The sequence below is a fragment of the Bemisia tabaci genome, chromosome 2 (assembly GCF_918797505.1).
Source record: "Bemisia tabaci chromosome 2, PGI_BMITA_v3".
Classification (NCBI taxonomy): Eukaryota; Metazoa; Arthropoda; class Insecta; order Hemiptera; family Aleyrodidae; genus Bemisia; species Bemisia tabaci.
The window spans coordinates 1,020,978-1,038,263 of record NC_092794.1 but is presented as its reverse complement, the minus strand read 5'-3'; the positions used below and the strand labels follow the sequence as shown (position 1 = coordinate 1,038,263).

Genomic DNA, 17,286 nt, shown 5'->3' with positions numbered 1-17,286 from the left:
AGCTGACCATTCACGCTCCGCCTTTTAACCTTTGTCATCTATATCGTCCTGACAAACAAAAAATTTCAACGATCAGGCTGCAGACCGGCAAATCCGTGAAACATGTTGCGGCATCAATTTGGCGTTTTTTTACGGGCAACACGAAAACCGTCTGAAATACTCAGCCGAATTTTGTAACGAGTCTACCGCTCTACTACAAAATGATGAAAGGCTCCAGGGTATCGGCAACAATGAAGGTGAAGCTCAGGATCAGGACAATGAAGAAAATGATCGACATGACAATGAGAGAAATTTGGGTGAGTTAATTCTTTTGGTGGTACTTATTTTACTTCATAAATGATTTAAATCGGCTTATATTTAGAAAAATACAATGTATAATGTAACAATGTGACAAAATCATTGAGCTCGACCCCTTTCTTTACAATTAGGAGGTTGTCATCCATGTACCGTTTATACAACATAATTAGAAAAGGAACAGTGCTGAGAGTATCAAGTTCAAACTGCTCCATGACTAGATTAGCAAGAGTGCAATAAATCGCATCTTGTTCTGACTCATAAATTATAATCCATCAAATCGCCTTAAACTATAATTATAACAAAATCATTGAGTTGAGATTTTCGTTGCACTGAGAAAAAATAATAATTGATGATTGAATTGTTTGTCTTGAAAGTTGTTTTGTACCCATCGATATGCATATTCATATGCAATGCCATGTAGCCAATACTACTATCTGAGATGTAGATATTTTTCACCTACCTAACTCTATTTTTAAGAAGTATTTAAGTTCATCTACTCCAAAGAACCGCCATAGTTTAGGGCCTGCGAAGTCACTTTGGCATGCCACCCTGAAATTTTCAGGGTATCTTCTAGGGTCCCTGGGACAACTTCTTCCAGCAATTAAAATGTCCGTATCCCAGGACAACATATTCAAAATGGCCACCATGTCTAAAATCGAAGAGTCCGGAGATGCTCTCAAAACTTTCCCCCCAAAATAATGGAAATTTCTAAGAATTTTAAAATTAAAAGGGCATCTAGTGCTTCAACTGAGTGCCAAAAAACTTCTTCATACCCTCAACATAATCCGTCAGGTTCAAACCCACTAAGCCCTGCCGATCCCGTAAATTTAGCGACAAATTTATTTTTCGCAATTTCTACTTTGGTGACATTTTCAGCAAAACCCAAGTTCGTCGAGAAACTGTAGCAGCTGGCTTTGACCCATCATTTTACTGTATTATATCAGAAATCGACGATAGTTCTCAAATTTCTTGAAACTCCCCCAAAAAATCCAAGATGGCGGCCAAAATGACCCTTGCTGGATCCCTTGATGACACTTTTAGGGTCGATAAGCTTGTGCTCCCTTATGTGCCTTTCCTATCCAAAAATCTGGCTGGTTTTTTTAAAGTATCTAAGTTTTAAAGGTGTCCATTGCAGGTATCTCTTATGTTTCTTATGTGAAAACTCAAGTCTGACACACCTAAGCTGCAATCTGGGGGTGTGGTATACCAGATTCCATGTGCTAATTGTGATATTTCTTACATCGACCAAACTAAACAACCTTAAGCTAAATGTTCAAACGAATACAAGTACAAAAGGAGGGAGGTGCCAGCTTTACACAACCATAAGGCTGTGGAATCAATATCTCTAGATATTGGATTACAGCAAAACCGTCTGGCTTATAATAATCTTCCATGCATCAAACCATCTTTCATTATTTACTCCATGAATTTGTTGGTGTGATTCAGGGTTTCCTTGTTATCTTTGAAATGTAAACAAATTTGTTAAGATTTGTTAAAATCTATCTCTTATGTAAAAAGCCTTGTAGTGTTGTGACTTACAAGCCGTGCAAATTTCTTCACAACCGGCCGTGAAAACATGCCTAGACATTTGAGAGATAGAGCACTGATCTAAATCTGAAGTATTAGGAGTCATTGTGTGCTATTCGCACCGGCACAGCGGTCTCTGCTTGATTTTTACCCCAAAAATAGGGCTTATAGAGAAATATGTAGTGATGATGAAGATATTGATTTCACAAGCTGCATTTAAATCCAGGTACTTGGTATTATTATAGGAAAACCTGCAAATAAAAACTTACGAAGTCCTCTTTGTACACTGACATTCTTGCAAGATATCTTCTTGACGTCATACTGATCTGCTCCACAAGTCTGACATAGGTCAGGATCACATTCTCTGACAGCCAAATAGCATGGGCACTGTTTTGTGTTGCACTGTGCTTTGCAGCGGCAACCAGGAAATCTGTTTTGACCTAAAATGAGAAAGAAAAAAATTAATCTTGTGTCTTGGTGATGTAAACTTTGCAGATACCTTCCATAAAACTCTACTATGCTTCAATCATTTCTAAGTTCTATACTACAAGTATTCTCTTGAGGTTTTGAGTACATGTGCTAATACTACAGGATATGTGCACTTGAAAAAAGAAGGAAGAAGTAGTAGTAATATAAGTTTATTTTAAAGCGGAGCTTCAGCATCTAAGGCCATTAACACCTCTAAAGAAGGTAGTAGTAGTAATAAAGGTTACATCAATAAAAATACAAAAGGGTTGAGGGGAAAGGTTAAATTCTGAGTTTAGTGGAGCGCATAAATTCAAAAAGTTTTACAGGATGAGTATTCAGAAGAAAATTTTTAAGAGAGGGTAAGGGGCAGGGAAAAAAACGTTTTCGGATTTCTTTATAGAGTGGGCAGCTTATAAGAACGTGATCTACTGTTGAGGGGGAATTCGGACAAGAAAAAAGAAGGAAGGAAGAAATAAATAAATAAATAAATAAATAAATAAAACCCTTTATGTTGGGATTATTTTCATGTTCTTGTGTTTGATTTGTGCTCTTTTCTTCTGTTTTCGTAATTTTCTACATAATATTAAAATTCTGTGGCTAAATTTGTGAGCGCTGTAAAACTAAGGATAGTATTAATAATGTAAATATTGTAAACCCTCATGGGTCCTTAAATGATGTAAATGCTATGGATACATCAGCCGAAAACAGAGATCAAGAGATTTTTGTAGTTAAGTATGATTCCTAACTTTTGGTTGAGGCTAAAAATTACATTAATAAAACCTGATCAATTACCACCACATTTTTTCACCACATACACTTTCGCTACGAGGAGGACCTGGAAAATATTTTTAAAATTAAAGGGATACGTTCTATGATTGTTAAGATAGAAGCAATCAAAGTTGAATCTGAGAAAGCTACTCAGTGTAAAAAGTTATTGCCACAGTTTTCATTTTAGCAGAAAGCAGGCCGGATGCTGCAAAAGTGCGCCTAAGCATCTGACCAGTGTATGTCCTTTAGGAAAGAGGGTTATCAATATCCCAGGTTTGTAGTAAACTATGGGGCATGGGGTCATCCAGCTAGCTACAGAGGCTGCCCTTTTGCTTCAGAAATGCAGTAGGAACGAGAAACTACGATCGGTTAAAAAAATAAGAAGGAAAACTTGGAAAAAAAACGAAATCTTTCCCGGTTTGCCGAGGAAAAGCAAGCATAATGAATTAAAGTTCTAATAAAGCTGGTGTAGCAATTAATTTTAATACTTGAGTCACTCCATAGACAGATTGACGAGGAGAATAAGAAAAAAGAATGTTATTATTAAAAATTCATCATGAGTTCTTCTTAGCTCTGCAACGATTTCTGTCATATACATGACCTCATCACGAGAATCAATGATAAACATAAATGCGTGGAATGCAAATGGACTTTCTTCAACCAAACTCTTAGATTTTGGTAGTACAATGGTCAGTTTGCAGACGGATATTCTCACTTCACAAAATAAAAAAAAGGCTTTTTCAAAGGGTTCAAAATTTACAGTGCTCATCACTCTGCCAGGAAAGGTGGGGAGGGGGAGCCGCTGTGGCTAAACGACAAAATGTCAAGCATTCGATATTCAAATAGATCGAGGAGGAAAGGTTTCGAGCAGTCATAATCCAGCTTGAGTCATCTTTAGGCTCATTTAACATCGCAGCAGTGTATGCACTGTCAAGACACAGCTGTTCAGAAACTAACTAAAGTAAATTACTTGAAAAGCTTAACCACTTCTTAAGTGGAGGAGCCTGGAACACTGAGAATGTTTGTGGGGCATCCAGAAAAACAAACACCTCGGAACTCAAAACGGAACCTCGAATTCACGGTCAATTTTATCGGCGGAGACTTCATAACTTCAGAGAAGCCAACATTTTTTCCACATAATCTTACGAAAGAACCTGACACTTTCGACTCCTTCATCTTCAATAACCTCTCCTTTAAACAACAAGACCGTGTGCTATACGCTTAACATCAAAAAAGATCATGCTCTTGGAACTCTCAATTTGCGCCGCGCCTACGCTAGTAAACATCACTAATCTCCTCTAAAACTGACTGAAAAAAATTCCAAAACCACATAACAACTCATACTAATAACTCGGTTATACAAGTAAACGTAATTCTTGAGGCAGCCAAATTAAACACGCCGGTGGCCACTGTAAATTAATGAAATTATAAATAAATAAATGAATAGAAGAAGAGGATGCTAGAAACATAATAGCATGCAATGAGGTAGTTGTACGATTTTTTCCAAATTGTTAAAGTATTTTCTTAAAAATTTTCGGATAACAGGAACATCGAGAAAAAACCTCGAAAGTTCAGATGTTCTTTAAAACGGGGTTCTTCTCCAAGCCTGAAAGTCACAAGACTCTGACGTCACGACGCACAGCCACAGGTTTTTGCTACCTAAACTCCGTGCTGATGTCAGCTAATAAAAAAATTGGAAAAACTCGCGTTGTCTGATTGGACCCACTTTTCTTATATTGATGGCTACCTGAAGAGAAGGTGAATCATTTTCAGGCTTAGTTTTTGGCTCTCCACAACAATTTCTGAGACGATGAGTTAAAACCGTTCCTTTCCCGTGTTCTAAATGGAGCAAGGAGGCCGATGGGTGGTGAGCAGAGAGAGATGCGTAGCTGCCAGCCTTGCTGTGGCTCATTCCATAGCAAGCGCTAATCATCATAATCACTCAGGGCTCAAGATGAGCTTAGAGTAGCCTAACCTTCAAAGGATAAACACTAGGTCAAGATATGGGTGATAGCGGATAGGAAAGACTGCCACACGACGTGACGTGTACTTTGACAAACTGTAGCAGCCAATAGAATTGGTTTTATTCCAACTTGCATTTGATGGAACATTAGCGACCTTTTTCAGACTTCAGGACTTGATTTTGGATTTTTTAAATGTTACCACCGTTTTTCTTGCGAAAAGGTCTAAGGCAACAAATTTATTATTCACAACTCCCTCCCCAGTTTGACAACCCCATTCAGCCAATTTAGGTTTTTGTTTTCTTTTTTCTAAGAAAACTTACCACCTAACTAAAGGAGCGACACATTTTAAACCACTGAGGCTAAGAGCTCATACAGTGTTTTCAAGTAGTACAGCGTATGGGCCTAGTTTATCATCTTATCCACTTGCGGTAGGAGACTCGTTGATAAGAAAGGCGATCCTCACACTTACTAGATACTTTTTTGAAGACTCATGAAAAAATTAATGAAAACATTATGAATGCTGCTTACAATCTGAGCTGCATTTACAAAATTTTTCACAGAAATTCTGAGCAGCCACACATTGACAATTATGGTCACACTGTTGGGTGGGTGGATGACGACATGGGGTGAAATTATGAACATGATTAGAGCTTGAATCTTTTTTCAGCTGAATTTTCCTGCAATGCATGGACCACAACCGATGCTTCTTCTTCTTTTTCCTTGGAGGTGTTAAGTCTTTGAGGGCTTCTTCTGCAGAGATATCTGCAGCTTCTTTCGATGCAAACTGATACACCTAAAATCAACAAAAGAAGAGATAAGTCAATGGAAAAACAGGCTTTCATTCAGAAACCTTTGAAACCAGCAAAAAACCGATTTTATTTAACAGGAGAATTAATGTAACCTTGGCGTCCTTTCTCCAATTTCTGCCTGTCAACAAATTTTTTTTTTTGTTTCTCCTTTTTAAGTGACGGTAGGAAACTGGGAAAAAATCATCGAACTCTTAACTGGTCATAGGCTAATTTTTTCACAAGGGAGAAGTTAGAAATGTAACCTCTAAGACGTATAACATGGGGTCCTTTTTTTTAACTTTCTAATCGATTAAAATGCATTCACCATCACATGAAACTTTTCGGAGACAATGTTTTAACTTAGTTATATCCTCAACTTTGAGAAAATGACAATTATAAGTGCATTCCTTTCAGTAGACTTGCGCTAGTTGAGCTGGCAGACGTGTAACCGTGTTTCACGTAATTCTGGTGACGCTCCGCTTTTCGCTTTCTCTGTATCAAGCAGGTACCACTCATGGGTTTTTTTGGCTTTACGTCTATAGAGTGAATTTTAATAAACAAAACGCAGCTCAATTTAATCGGATTCATGTTCTATTACTTGCTCGAATTAAATTTGTAGGCTGAAAAATCGAGCGTCACACTTATCCAGTGTAATTCTGGTGACGGCTCTCAATCTGCCTAATTTCATTTTATTATCAGAATATCTTTTATTTCTAGTAGATCCGCGAGGCATGAAAACATAACCTCTCTTACTTTGCTCTTGGTACCATTAGCATTCGCATGAGAAATATATTAATGCGAAAAAGTAACTTCTGGTGATGTCACCCGGGACTATAAGCATCACCAAAATGACAATAATGTGTGGGACCATATCTTTTGAGAGGAGGTCTGCAAATTCATTACAGGTGCGGTACAAGCTATGGTTGCGATATTTAGTGCTGAAATAACTATGTAAAACTCCAACTGTTCGATAAAACTTTAAATCATAATTCGGGGTATTCTCAAAATCCCGCTCCCCCCTCTTAATTTTTTGAACCGTTCGGAATACAAAAACAACTTCAAAAAATCATAACTCCTGCTGAAATTATCGTAGAAAAAATATAAAGCAGGGAAATTTACCAGATTACAAGCACTTTAAAGTGAAAGTCGTAGGAATCCCTTCAAACTAATTTGAGGGAGGGGGGCCATAGGGTGTACCTTATTTTTGAGTTTAACGAAAATCAAGTTGGGCAACCCCTAAAAAGTTTCTATGTAGTCTCTAAATGAACCCCCTAAAAGGAAAAAAATTTAAAAAAATTTTCACCCGTGCCTCAAACGCCTAGATCCAAAATTCAAAAATTTTGACAAGCGACATATCAATTCTGAAGGAAAGTTGCAAGTTACGGCCTTTTGGCCGGAGATTTCGTCCGTTTTGGCGTGCCTTGAAGCGTAAGGTCACAAACGGCCCAATGACGACGTGAGGTAGTGGGTCGGCCGGCCGCTGAGCGCGCCCGCAGGGCAGGGTTGCGCATCGCCGCTTTACACCGGCGTAGAGCAACGAACGGTGGGGTGGGAGGGGGATATCCGGTGGAAAAGCATCCACATTTTCTATCCATAATAAAAATGCATTATACTTTTTCAATATAGATGAGGAAATATGAGCCATACAAGACAGTGATGAAAAGAGTGACGAATACATATGTAGTTTGTACGATTAGGAGCGTAAGTGGGGAAAATTTGCCGTAACTACAGAACAGCCCTGAAAATCTCCGGAAAATAAAAGCTGCTATTGTCAACATACCTGTTGATTACCAGAACAGAAAATTCTCACACACCAGAGGTGCCGGAAACCACTGGTATTTGACTAATTAAAAAGATATGTGCGATGTTGTCGAATAGTAAGCCCTTTACGCGATCAAATGCGTTCAGTGTAATGGAAAAGTTGAAGAAAAATTTGATGAAAGAAAATTGCCTTAAATTCGGGAAGTGCTCCAAGTGTTTTTCTATCATGTGAAGTGTTCGCACATGAATGTCAATGGCAGTGCGTGGAAAACCTCTGATCTGGTAATTCCAATATGGAATGAAAAATGTAGAATTCCTGTGATGCATAGTGTCTTTGTTTAGTATCCTCCACTGTGGATATTATGCATTCTCGATTAGGTTTTCGCTGAAGGATTAAAAATGCATTGTCCTCTTCATTTTCTATGATATCTAAAGCATTGCATAAAGCAATAACGAATAACATGACCATTTTTACTGTAAAATCAGTCTCCAAATTCTTGTGAACCAGCGACCGACGGCTAGCATTTTTTGATACGCGCCTCCACTCCTCATAAGAATGTAAACATTTTTAAAACATGGCCACTATGCATCACAGGGATTCTACATTTTTCATTCCATATTGGAATTACCAGATCAGAGGTTTTCCACGCACTGCCATTGACATTCATGTGCGAACACTTCACATGATAGAAAAACACTTGGAGCACTTCCCGAATTTAAGGCAATTTTCTTTCATCAAATTTTTCTTCAACTTTTCCATTACACTGAACGCATTTGATCGCGTAAAGGGCTTACTATTCGACAACATCGCACATATCTTTTTAATTAGTCAAATACCAGTGGTTTCCGGCACCTCTGGTGTGTGAGAATTTTCTGTTCTGGTGATCAACAGGTATGTTGACAATAGCAGCTTTTATTTTCCGGAGATTTTCAGGGCTGTTCTGTAGTTACGGCAAATTTTCCCCACTTACGCTCCTAATCGTACAAACTACATATGTATTCGTCACTCTTTTCATCACTGTCTTGTATGGCTCATATTTCCTCATCTATATTGAAAAAGTATAATGCATTTTTATTATGGATAGAAAATGTGGATGCTTTTCCACCGGATATCCCCCTCCCACCCCACCGTTCGTTGCTCTACGCCGGTGTAAAGCGGCGATGCGCAACCCTGCCCTGCGGGCGCGCTCAGCGGCCGGCCGACCCACTACCTCACGTCGTCATTGGGCCGTTTGTGACCTTACGCTTCAAGGCACGCCAAAACGGACGAAATCTCCGGCCAAAAGGCCGTAACTTGCAACTTTCCTTCAGAATTGATATGTCGCTTGTCAAAATTTTTGAATTTTGGATCTAGGCGTTTGAGGCACGGGTGAAAATTTTTTTAAATTTTTTTCCTTTTAGGGGGTTCATTTAGAGACTACATAGAAACTTTTTAGGAGTTGACCAACTTGATTTTCGCAAAACTCAAAAATAAGGTACACCCTGGGGGGGGGGGGGGTTTCCTGACCCTCAAATGCATCAGTTGAAAATGAATATGAATTTCCCACGAAATGAATCAATTGTCCATAAATTTGCCCCAAATTTATCTCGATAAGTTCAAAATTAGTTCAACATTACGTTCTCAATTCCCCAAATACACGGCAAAGTTCAAAAAATCTTTAAAACTTTAATGTGATTAAATTGGATCGTTTAAAGTTCGTTCTTTTGGACTTGCTCCAGTATTTGGGGACTTGAGATCGTAAAGTGGAACTAATTTTGAGCTTACCGAGATAATGCTGGGGCAAAGTCAGGAAGAATTGGCTCATTTTGCGAATCTTATGACTTTGGAGCTGACGGATTTGGGAGTCAGAAAGCCCCCCTTAAAATTGGTTTGAACTGGTTCTTACGACTTTCACTTAAATGTGCTTACAATTTGGTAGAGGGCGACCCCAAAAACGACCGTTTTTCGGCACAATTTGCGGCACAAAAGAAGCCGATCGGTCGGCACTTGGTGGGCCTGTCATGGAGCGCTACGGAAAAGAAGTGAATTTTGGGAAGCGTCTGTAATTTTTGAACTCAGCGACCCTCAAGAATCCCTAAAAATGTATTTTGCACGGTTTGAATCTATAATCTGATTCATTAACATCCAAATCCGGCTTTGGAACCATATTTTGGCGCGCGAAAATCGGTCGGCGCCTGTTGAGCGGAAACTTTAATCGCGCACAACTTCGGGACGGTTCATTTCCCCAGGCTTATGGACCATTCGCTGCATGCGGAAAAAGACGAAAAATTTAAAAAACTGGTTCTGATTCGAACATAAAAATGACTGCCTTGGGAATTTTTTGTTTCAGAGAAATTTTATCGACCATAAAACTGGAAAAAAGCACATCTTTTAATTTGAAAATGAGGCACTGGATGCAAAAAGGGCATTCCTCGATTGCGGTGTTTCAGAATCTCTGTTGCTAATTAATTCCTTGAAAAAGAATCTAATGAGTGATTTTTCCAGAATTCTCTTCATGGAAAATTGTAAAATCATGAGGAATATTTAGTAAAATTCTTAGTGAAATGGATGAATTCACTTTCCTTACAATGAATGAAATATTAGAGAAGATTCTGAAACACTGCAACTAAGAAGTGCCCTTTTTGCATCCAGTGCTTCAAATAAGATATCAGGATTTTGACCTTTAGAAGCTTTCAGCATGCAATTTTAGACGCTTTTTGTCCAAACCGGACCTCGATATCTTTCTTTGTTGGAGAGATGTCAAGGTTCACAGGTTTTGACTTCAACTCCTCTAGCGCCCCCCCCCCCCCAAATTTTGAGGGAATCTGAGATTTAGGAAAAGAAGTGCTCAAGTATGAGTAATCAATACACTAAGTTTGAAGGGGGGGGGGGCGAAATAAGCCGTTTTTGCGTAAAACTCTTTACATTCAATCACCCAAAACTCTTCATCTGGTGTACCAACGGATATTTTTTTCATTTCCTATTATATAACTACCGATTTCAAAGAGACATTTGCTTTTCCTGATGAGTAACATTTAAAACCATGAAAAATAAGGCAAAAAGAAACGGATCACCAGAATTACAACTATACAAGGTTTTCTTACCATAAAACTCTTTACATTATCAAACGAAACCTTAAACAGTAATATTATTCTCATAGATGAATGTATGTGACTTCAGAAAATGTTTGGTTTTCATAGTTTCAAGAACTTTTTATTTTAAAAAGTTGGAAACCTCAAGTCTCCCGTTAAATAAAATCGGCCCTCGCGTACGAAAATCGTGTTAAATCACATTATCTAACGTGCAAAGGTGATGTAAGAAGCAAATTAAAGTGGTCACTATAAATAACAAGTAGCAAAAGCTACCTGCTGAGGGGGCGCCGCCCCCCCAGACCCCCCCCCTTTCAAATTATATATGTGAGACTTTGAGTATCATAGAAGTCGTGCGGCGACATGCCGAATGAAATGCCACAATTAAAATTATTGGATCAGATGATGAGCTGATAAAAGCCTTACCCAGTAATTTGGGAACATTTCTGACACAGTTTGGTTGCTTTAACTATCACTTTGATTTGCGAAATACAAATCGTTTTCACTTCGTATGTAGTTAAATTTGATTTTGACTGACTTAGTTTCTGATCGATTCAAACTCATAATATACATTTAGGTTCCAGGGAAAGAAAAATGCAGATGAGCTACACTTCACATGAATATAGATTGATTAAAAATAAATAATCCGAAGAAGTGATGGAATAAATGATAATTGTTTACTACAGTAAATACTATACCTAGGATTCATAGGAATTTTAAATAAAATCCCACCCACCACTAAAATAACCCATATGTATATACTCGTGGTGCCTGCTCTCGGCTCGATTTCGCCGAATGGAATTCTTTATCATCGCGGTTGTCCTTGTTGCGTGCGGGAGGAAATGAAGGCGCGCTCGCAGTAGCAAGAAGCAGACACGCCAGGTTGCTTGCGACGCGTGAATGTAGCTTAACCTCCACAGATTAACAAACCGTCGAGCAGCCACGCGAAAAGTCCTATACCTACTTAGAGAAAAAAAAAGGAGGTATTTGCATCTTGAGGTTTGTTTACCCTGTGACGTAGGTCTGTACAACCTGGCCAGCGAAATCCGAAATTCGTACTATGAAAAATTGACCATAATTTCCGATTTTCCGAGGTGTAAAATACACAACTCAGCAGAAGGAAGAAAGAAAAATCGATTCGATATTTCTGGAGATAAATGTATCGATACGGACGATATATCAACGTTGAAATATCGATACAATATTTTGGTCTAAAATATCGATAGTCTGGTGGCGCGGAACGTCTTTGGGGGGGGGGGGGGGGGTTGGGCGCGTAGCGGCCAGTCGCAAGACGATAGAATATCGCACCCGAAGCCCGAACCCAAATTGAGCCTCATTCGAGCGGGTCTCAAAGCGGGGCCCAAGGCTGCAATCGCGGCCGAGCGGGCCTCACAGCGGCCCCCGACCCTCGGAAAAGTCATAAAAACGAATGACGCTGATCAATGTTCCCACAAAAATGACGCGGCGCAACGGCTGCGGCCACACCGGAGCGTAACTGTAAGAGGAGGAAGGGGGGGAGGGGAGGGCCCCCTTCGGCCCTGGGCAGACCGACCCTGGCGAGAGTAATAAAAACGAGCATTGGAGCCAAATTCGTCTGTTTGTTATTTAGGGATAGTGTCCTAGCCTAAGTTTATTTAAAAAATAATTAAATAAGAGGAAGGATTTCAACCCTGAAAAATGTGCTGAGACCACGGACAGCCTGTGACCCTGGGATCTTTGTCAGTTTTGGTGAGCACAGTTACAGAGATGGACCATTTTTTTAGGGGGCGAACAAATCAAAATTTTGAGCCTTAAGTTGGTCGCAACCATATCCGGAAGTCGTTACAGTGACATTTTTGTGCAATACGCTTCTGTGGAAAGTGCAATACTTAATGAATACTTTTGACAAATCGAGTTTTTTCCGGTTTGCGCTTCAAACGTGATTTATTTGTGGAGTGTCATACGTTCCTTTTTGAATTGAAAAACTTGTCAGATGCATTGGGTAATAAAGTACAGCATCTCTCATTTCTTAACGCAGGGGGCGGCAAATTTTGCATTTTTTTAAAATGTAGGTTTAAAAAAAATCGGATTCAGAAAAAAAAAAAATTACAAACGAGAAAGCGTCTTTCGGTGACACAAGAGACAGCACCTTTAATTAGTCGAGTTAAGAGAGAAACTAAACACGCAATTTGGCATGGAGCGGTGCAGCAGTGATGATGAGGACTTGAGATAAAAAGGAGAAGCCCTCAGCGCGGCGCACGGTGAATCGAGTCAATGAGATAGGTCGGAAAAAATTTGGGAACTTAAAACGCTCATAACTCCGTTTATACAAGAATCTAATGTTCTGCAAGCTGTTCCACTGGTTTTCTCGTGATATTTTCTTCCAGTATCACCCCTTGAACTTTAAAATGTGACGAAATAAACATCAACATTTGCAGTTTTTGTCAAAAATTTCATGCCCGACCCCTCTAATTGACTCAATCCACTGTGCGGCGGTCGGCGTGAAACGCATAGCGCCTACAAGACTGTAGGAATACTTCACGCATTGCGCCAAACACAGTGCGGTCAGCGCGGCGCGCCGGCGGAATTTAAAATTATTAAACCACATTTATGTTTGTTCTTGCATAATTTTTACCTTCATTTCTTACAAGTGGAAGGCTTTGTTCACACATATGTAGATAGGTTTACGGAACTTAACTTTCACGCAAAGTTCCGTGCGAACTTTTGCTAGTAGTGAGGGGCATAGTGTCCTTTCTTTTAATTTTTCTTGTTTTGCCGGTTGAAAATGCGGGTGTGATCCCTGCGAAACGTCCCGGGTTTCTTATTATATTTTATGTGTTTCTTTTTATTATTTGCGGCCTTAGTCCCGTTTTAAGTTGTTTCTCTGTTACTGTTTCGGGCCGATTAAGTTGTTTTTTATTGATGTTTCGAAACGAATGAGAAGGGGGCGGCAAGATACAGGTGGCCCATAGGCAGCAAGTAGGTAAATCCGGCCCATGGGCGGCAAGTAGGTAAATCCGGCCCTGTTTTTTAAATGAATTTTGAGTCAAATTTACGTGAGAAATTGATTTACCAAGATTATTTTTCTTAATTAAAATTAACTTTTTTTTTAATACAATTTTTACATAAATACATTTGTTCGTAATTTCCAATACTTTTTACGAAATTTTTATGTTAATTTAATTATTAGGTAAATTTGACTTCCTTTTCCGACTTTTTTCTTTTTTCGCGTTTTTCTGTGACTTTTAACAATTTTAGACTTTCTTTCCTTACTCTAGTAAGGATCTAGTCGTCAGAATCTATCCTGAACGACAACTTACATTCATGGAAAATAAAGCTTTAAATGTTCCTGACCATTTTTTACCATCCAAACTCACTGGAACACATTGTATAGGTATATGAAAAATTTGAAGAGCATCGCTGTCAAAAGCTAAGTTCTCTTTCAATTTAGCTCTTTTTGTATGGTCTACGGGTAAGGACAAAACTAACTGTTTTTGCTAAACGCTTACTGTTTTTTATTCATAAAATTTGAAAGTCTCAATGAAAGCAAAGCTATGTCCAATCACAGCTAGGTATTTTTATTTTGAGACTGCACATCCCAACTTCTCCCACTTTTTCAGCCGAATTATTTTTTTTTTTGGGCTAGATTTTGGTTGGTGCAGTAATGCTGATGGTTATTTTTAGAAGACTATGATGGTGAAACCTAAAGTTTCCGATGATATTTTATCAGCATAGTAAACTCAACCACGACTTCAATCATAAATAATTCCATTTAGCGAAATCAAGCTGAAAGGCACAAGTAAGGGTTCATGAAAGTTGAAGTCATAGCTCAACATTATAGGGTAGGTTCAAGTAACTTTTAACGTGTTTTAGACTTTTTTTCTTACCGTAGACCCTGAAAAACCACTTAAATTCAAGGAAAATAAAGCCTTAAATGTTCACACCCATTTTTAAATGTCAGAACTCACTATACCACATTATAATCATTATAAATTTGAAGAATATCGCTGTGAAAAGTTGAGTTTTCCGTAGATTTAGCACTTTCCGTATGGTCTTTAAGGTAATGACAAAAAGTGCTAAATTGAAGGAGAACTCAACTTTTGACAGCCATATTCTTTCAACTCATCATGAATATAATGTGGTCTAGTGAGTTCTGACAGTTAAAAAATGGTTATAAACATTGAAAACTTTTAGTTCGATGAATTGAAGTTGTCCCTTAGGGTCCATTAGCGCTAAGGAAAAAAATTCTAAAACTTGTTTGAACCAACCCTATAATATTCTCCCACAGGATTCAATTTCAGACAGTAATAATTAATCAACATAAACATCAACCATTACTGATAAATCATCAAAGATCCTATTGGGCGAAATTCAGCCAAAAAGCACCCGTTTGGAGTCTTGACATTTTGGCCACCGTTGGTTGCTTATTTACGCTATTAAACTGTGACTCGATGATAAAGAATGCCATTAGGCGACATTGAACCGAAAGGCACCTGTGTGGGTTCTTTACATTATGGTCACAGTTGATTGCTAAACGCTACCAAACCATGGCTAAATGATCAGAAATTCCATTAGGCATAATGGAGATGTTGCATGTGTGAGGAATTTGCGATTTGACTGTTGAATCTTGTGTAAAAGGTCACGAGAAACACGATGGTGCCACTGGTTTTCTCTGAAATCATCTCCCAAGCTCAAAAAAACGCACTTAAGTTGAGGCCAAAATGGAGGGAATATCCCACCCTACCCTGAGAGTCCAAGTCTAGATCAAGACCAACTCTCCATGCAAAGATAGGGAGCTAATACATTGACAGGGCTACCAATTTATCTGGGGACTCCAAAACTGAAAACACAGCAACCCTGCTAATGTATTTGCTCCCTATCTTTGCATGGAGAGTTTGTCTTCATGTAGACGTGGACTCTCAGGGTAGGGTGGGATATCCCCTCCATTTTGGCCTCAACTTGAGAGCTTTTTTTGAGCTTGGGAGATGATTTCAGAGAAAACCAGTGGCACCATCGTGTTCCTCGCGAACTTTTATACAAGAATCAACAGTCAAATTGCAAATTCCTCGCACATGTAACATCTCCATTGGGCCAAAATGCACCGATATCAATACTTCATATGTTACTTGGTTCCTCGAAAATTCTCCTCTTGGACTTAGCCTAAAAGTGTGAACATTTTTTAGCCTCCGGCGAAACCTAGAGTCTATACGGCTTCGCCGCACGACTAAAAACCAGCACTTAATTGTCAAACTGAGTATTTGGCACCACTGCTCAAAGTATAAATGAATGAAAATTGAAACGAAAAAACCACTTTAAAAAAATCAATACATCAGACCAGTGATTCAATTTCTGTGATTTCAAGCAGTAAGTCAAGCAGGGGCCATATTATCCCGTTGCTTACTAAAAATAAGCATTATTTCCTAAAATATCCTAAAGACCTATGTTTTGGCAAGTGAGCAACAAAAACCCTCCTAACTGCAGATCTGTAAAAGTTCTTGCAAAAAAAAGAGGAAAAAAAGAGGACCCAACAAACTTCTTAAGGGGATGTGTGACACAATCAATCTCTCACTTTTTTATCGCAGTAAACATATCGGATACTGATCAAAAGTCACCATTGCGCCAACTTTCTATGAGCCACCATTTTTACATAATCCACAATTGAAGTCTCAATAATTCCTTTAATAAATTAAGTTGGTACCAGCTAAAGAGTTAAAGAAATCCTTCATATCAGCACTCGAGAACAGGTCGGCTGTAAAAGAGGAAAACGGGAAACCCTGGGGCGTTCCGGCACATCGGATCAGCAGCCTCTGCCAAGTAGCAGTCTCATCTCGAATTCCGCATGCTTTTTCTTTTCGCCGTCCAAATCAGTTTTTTTCTCTCGCTCACTCTCATCATTATCAAGCAGCCTGCGCTGCATTTCTCCTTATTCACTGCCGGTCTGTCCTCAAAAACAGAGGTTGCTAATTTTTGGCCATTCTAAACTTTAGCTAGCCGCCATTTTGAAACAGTTCAAGATAAGGACTTCCCACTAAAATTGTTCTTCTTTAATGTTCTCTGAAATGTGGTATCACAAGATGAGGGGGTGGGTCTTTCCATCTAAAAACGAAAACTTGGGAGTCTCTTGTCCCCTATCGGGTCTCTTCTCATGGAAAGGTCTAACAGGGCTAAAAAGAAAGCTCTTTTTGTCATAGCAACGTCCTCCAAGTTTCAAATCTTACCTCGAATGGGTAAAAAGTTGAGAGAGGGGGGGGGGGGAATTTTCTCACAACCTGAATGTTCCACACTACTTTACAAGAAAGTTTGATGAGAAAAAATGTGTTGCACTGATAGGTTTCTAACTTTGTATAGTGATAAAAATGTCTATTGATAGATTACATGGGACAAACCAAAATTATGAACGATTGACCACACCTGTTGACAAGTTTTTGTCATCATGATTTGAGCAACAGCACAATAGTTATTGAGAAACACTCTCTGAAGACAGCGGAACAGAGACTGATCTGACCCGGTCCACTCTTTTTTATCATCAGCTCCCATCAATCCCAGCAGAGAAAATGAAGTTGTTGTTTCAACAGCGTTTCCAGTAAGTTCATCATTTTTATATTCTGTTGATAGGGATCAAAGAGCAAAAAAATTGGTAAAAAATTAGAAAAGAATAACAGTGT

At 38.9% G+C, this 17,286-nt stretch overlaps 1 protein-coding gene across 1 annotated transcript in view; it reads right to left on the bottom strand.

The window, feature by feature from the left end:
* Positions 1-17,286, bottom strand: part of E(z) (histone-lysine N-methyltransferase E(z)) — a 76,298-nt gene that overhangs the window by 19,143 nt on the left and 39,869 nt on the right. The window contains exons 9-11 of the mRNA XM_019049863.2: positions 17,033-17,226; positions 5,553-5,817; positions 2,094-2,264 (exon numbers count right to left, since the gene is read on the bottom strand). Coding sequence (XP_018905408.1) covers positions 2,094-2,264; positions 5,553-5,817; positions 17,033-17,226 — 630 coding nt within the window. The remainder of the gene's footprint in view (positions 1-2,093; positions 2,265-5,552; positions 5,818-17,032; positions 17,227-17,286) is intronic.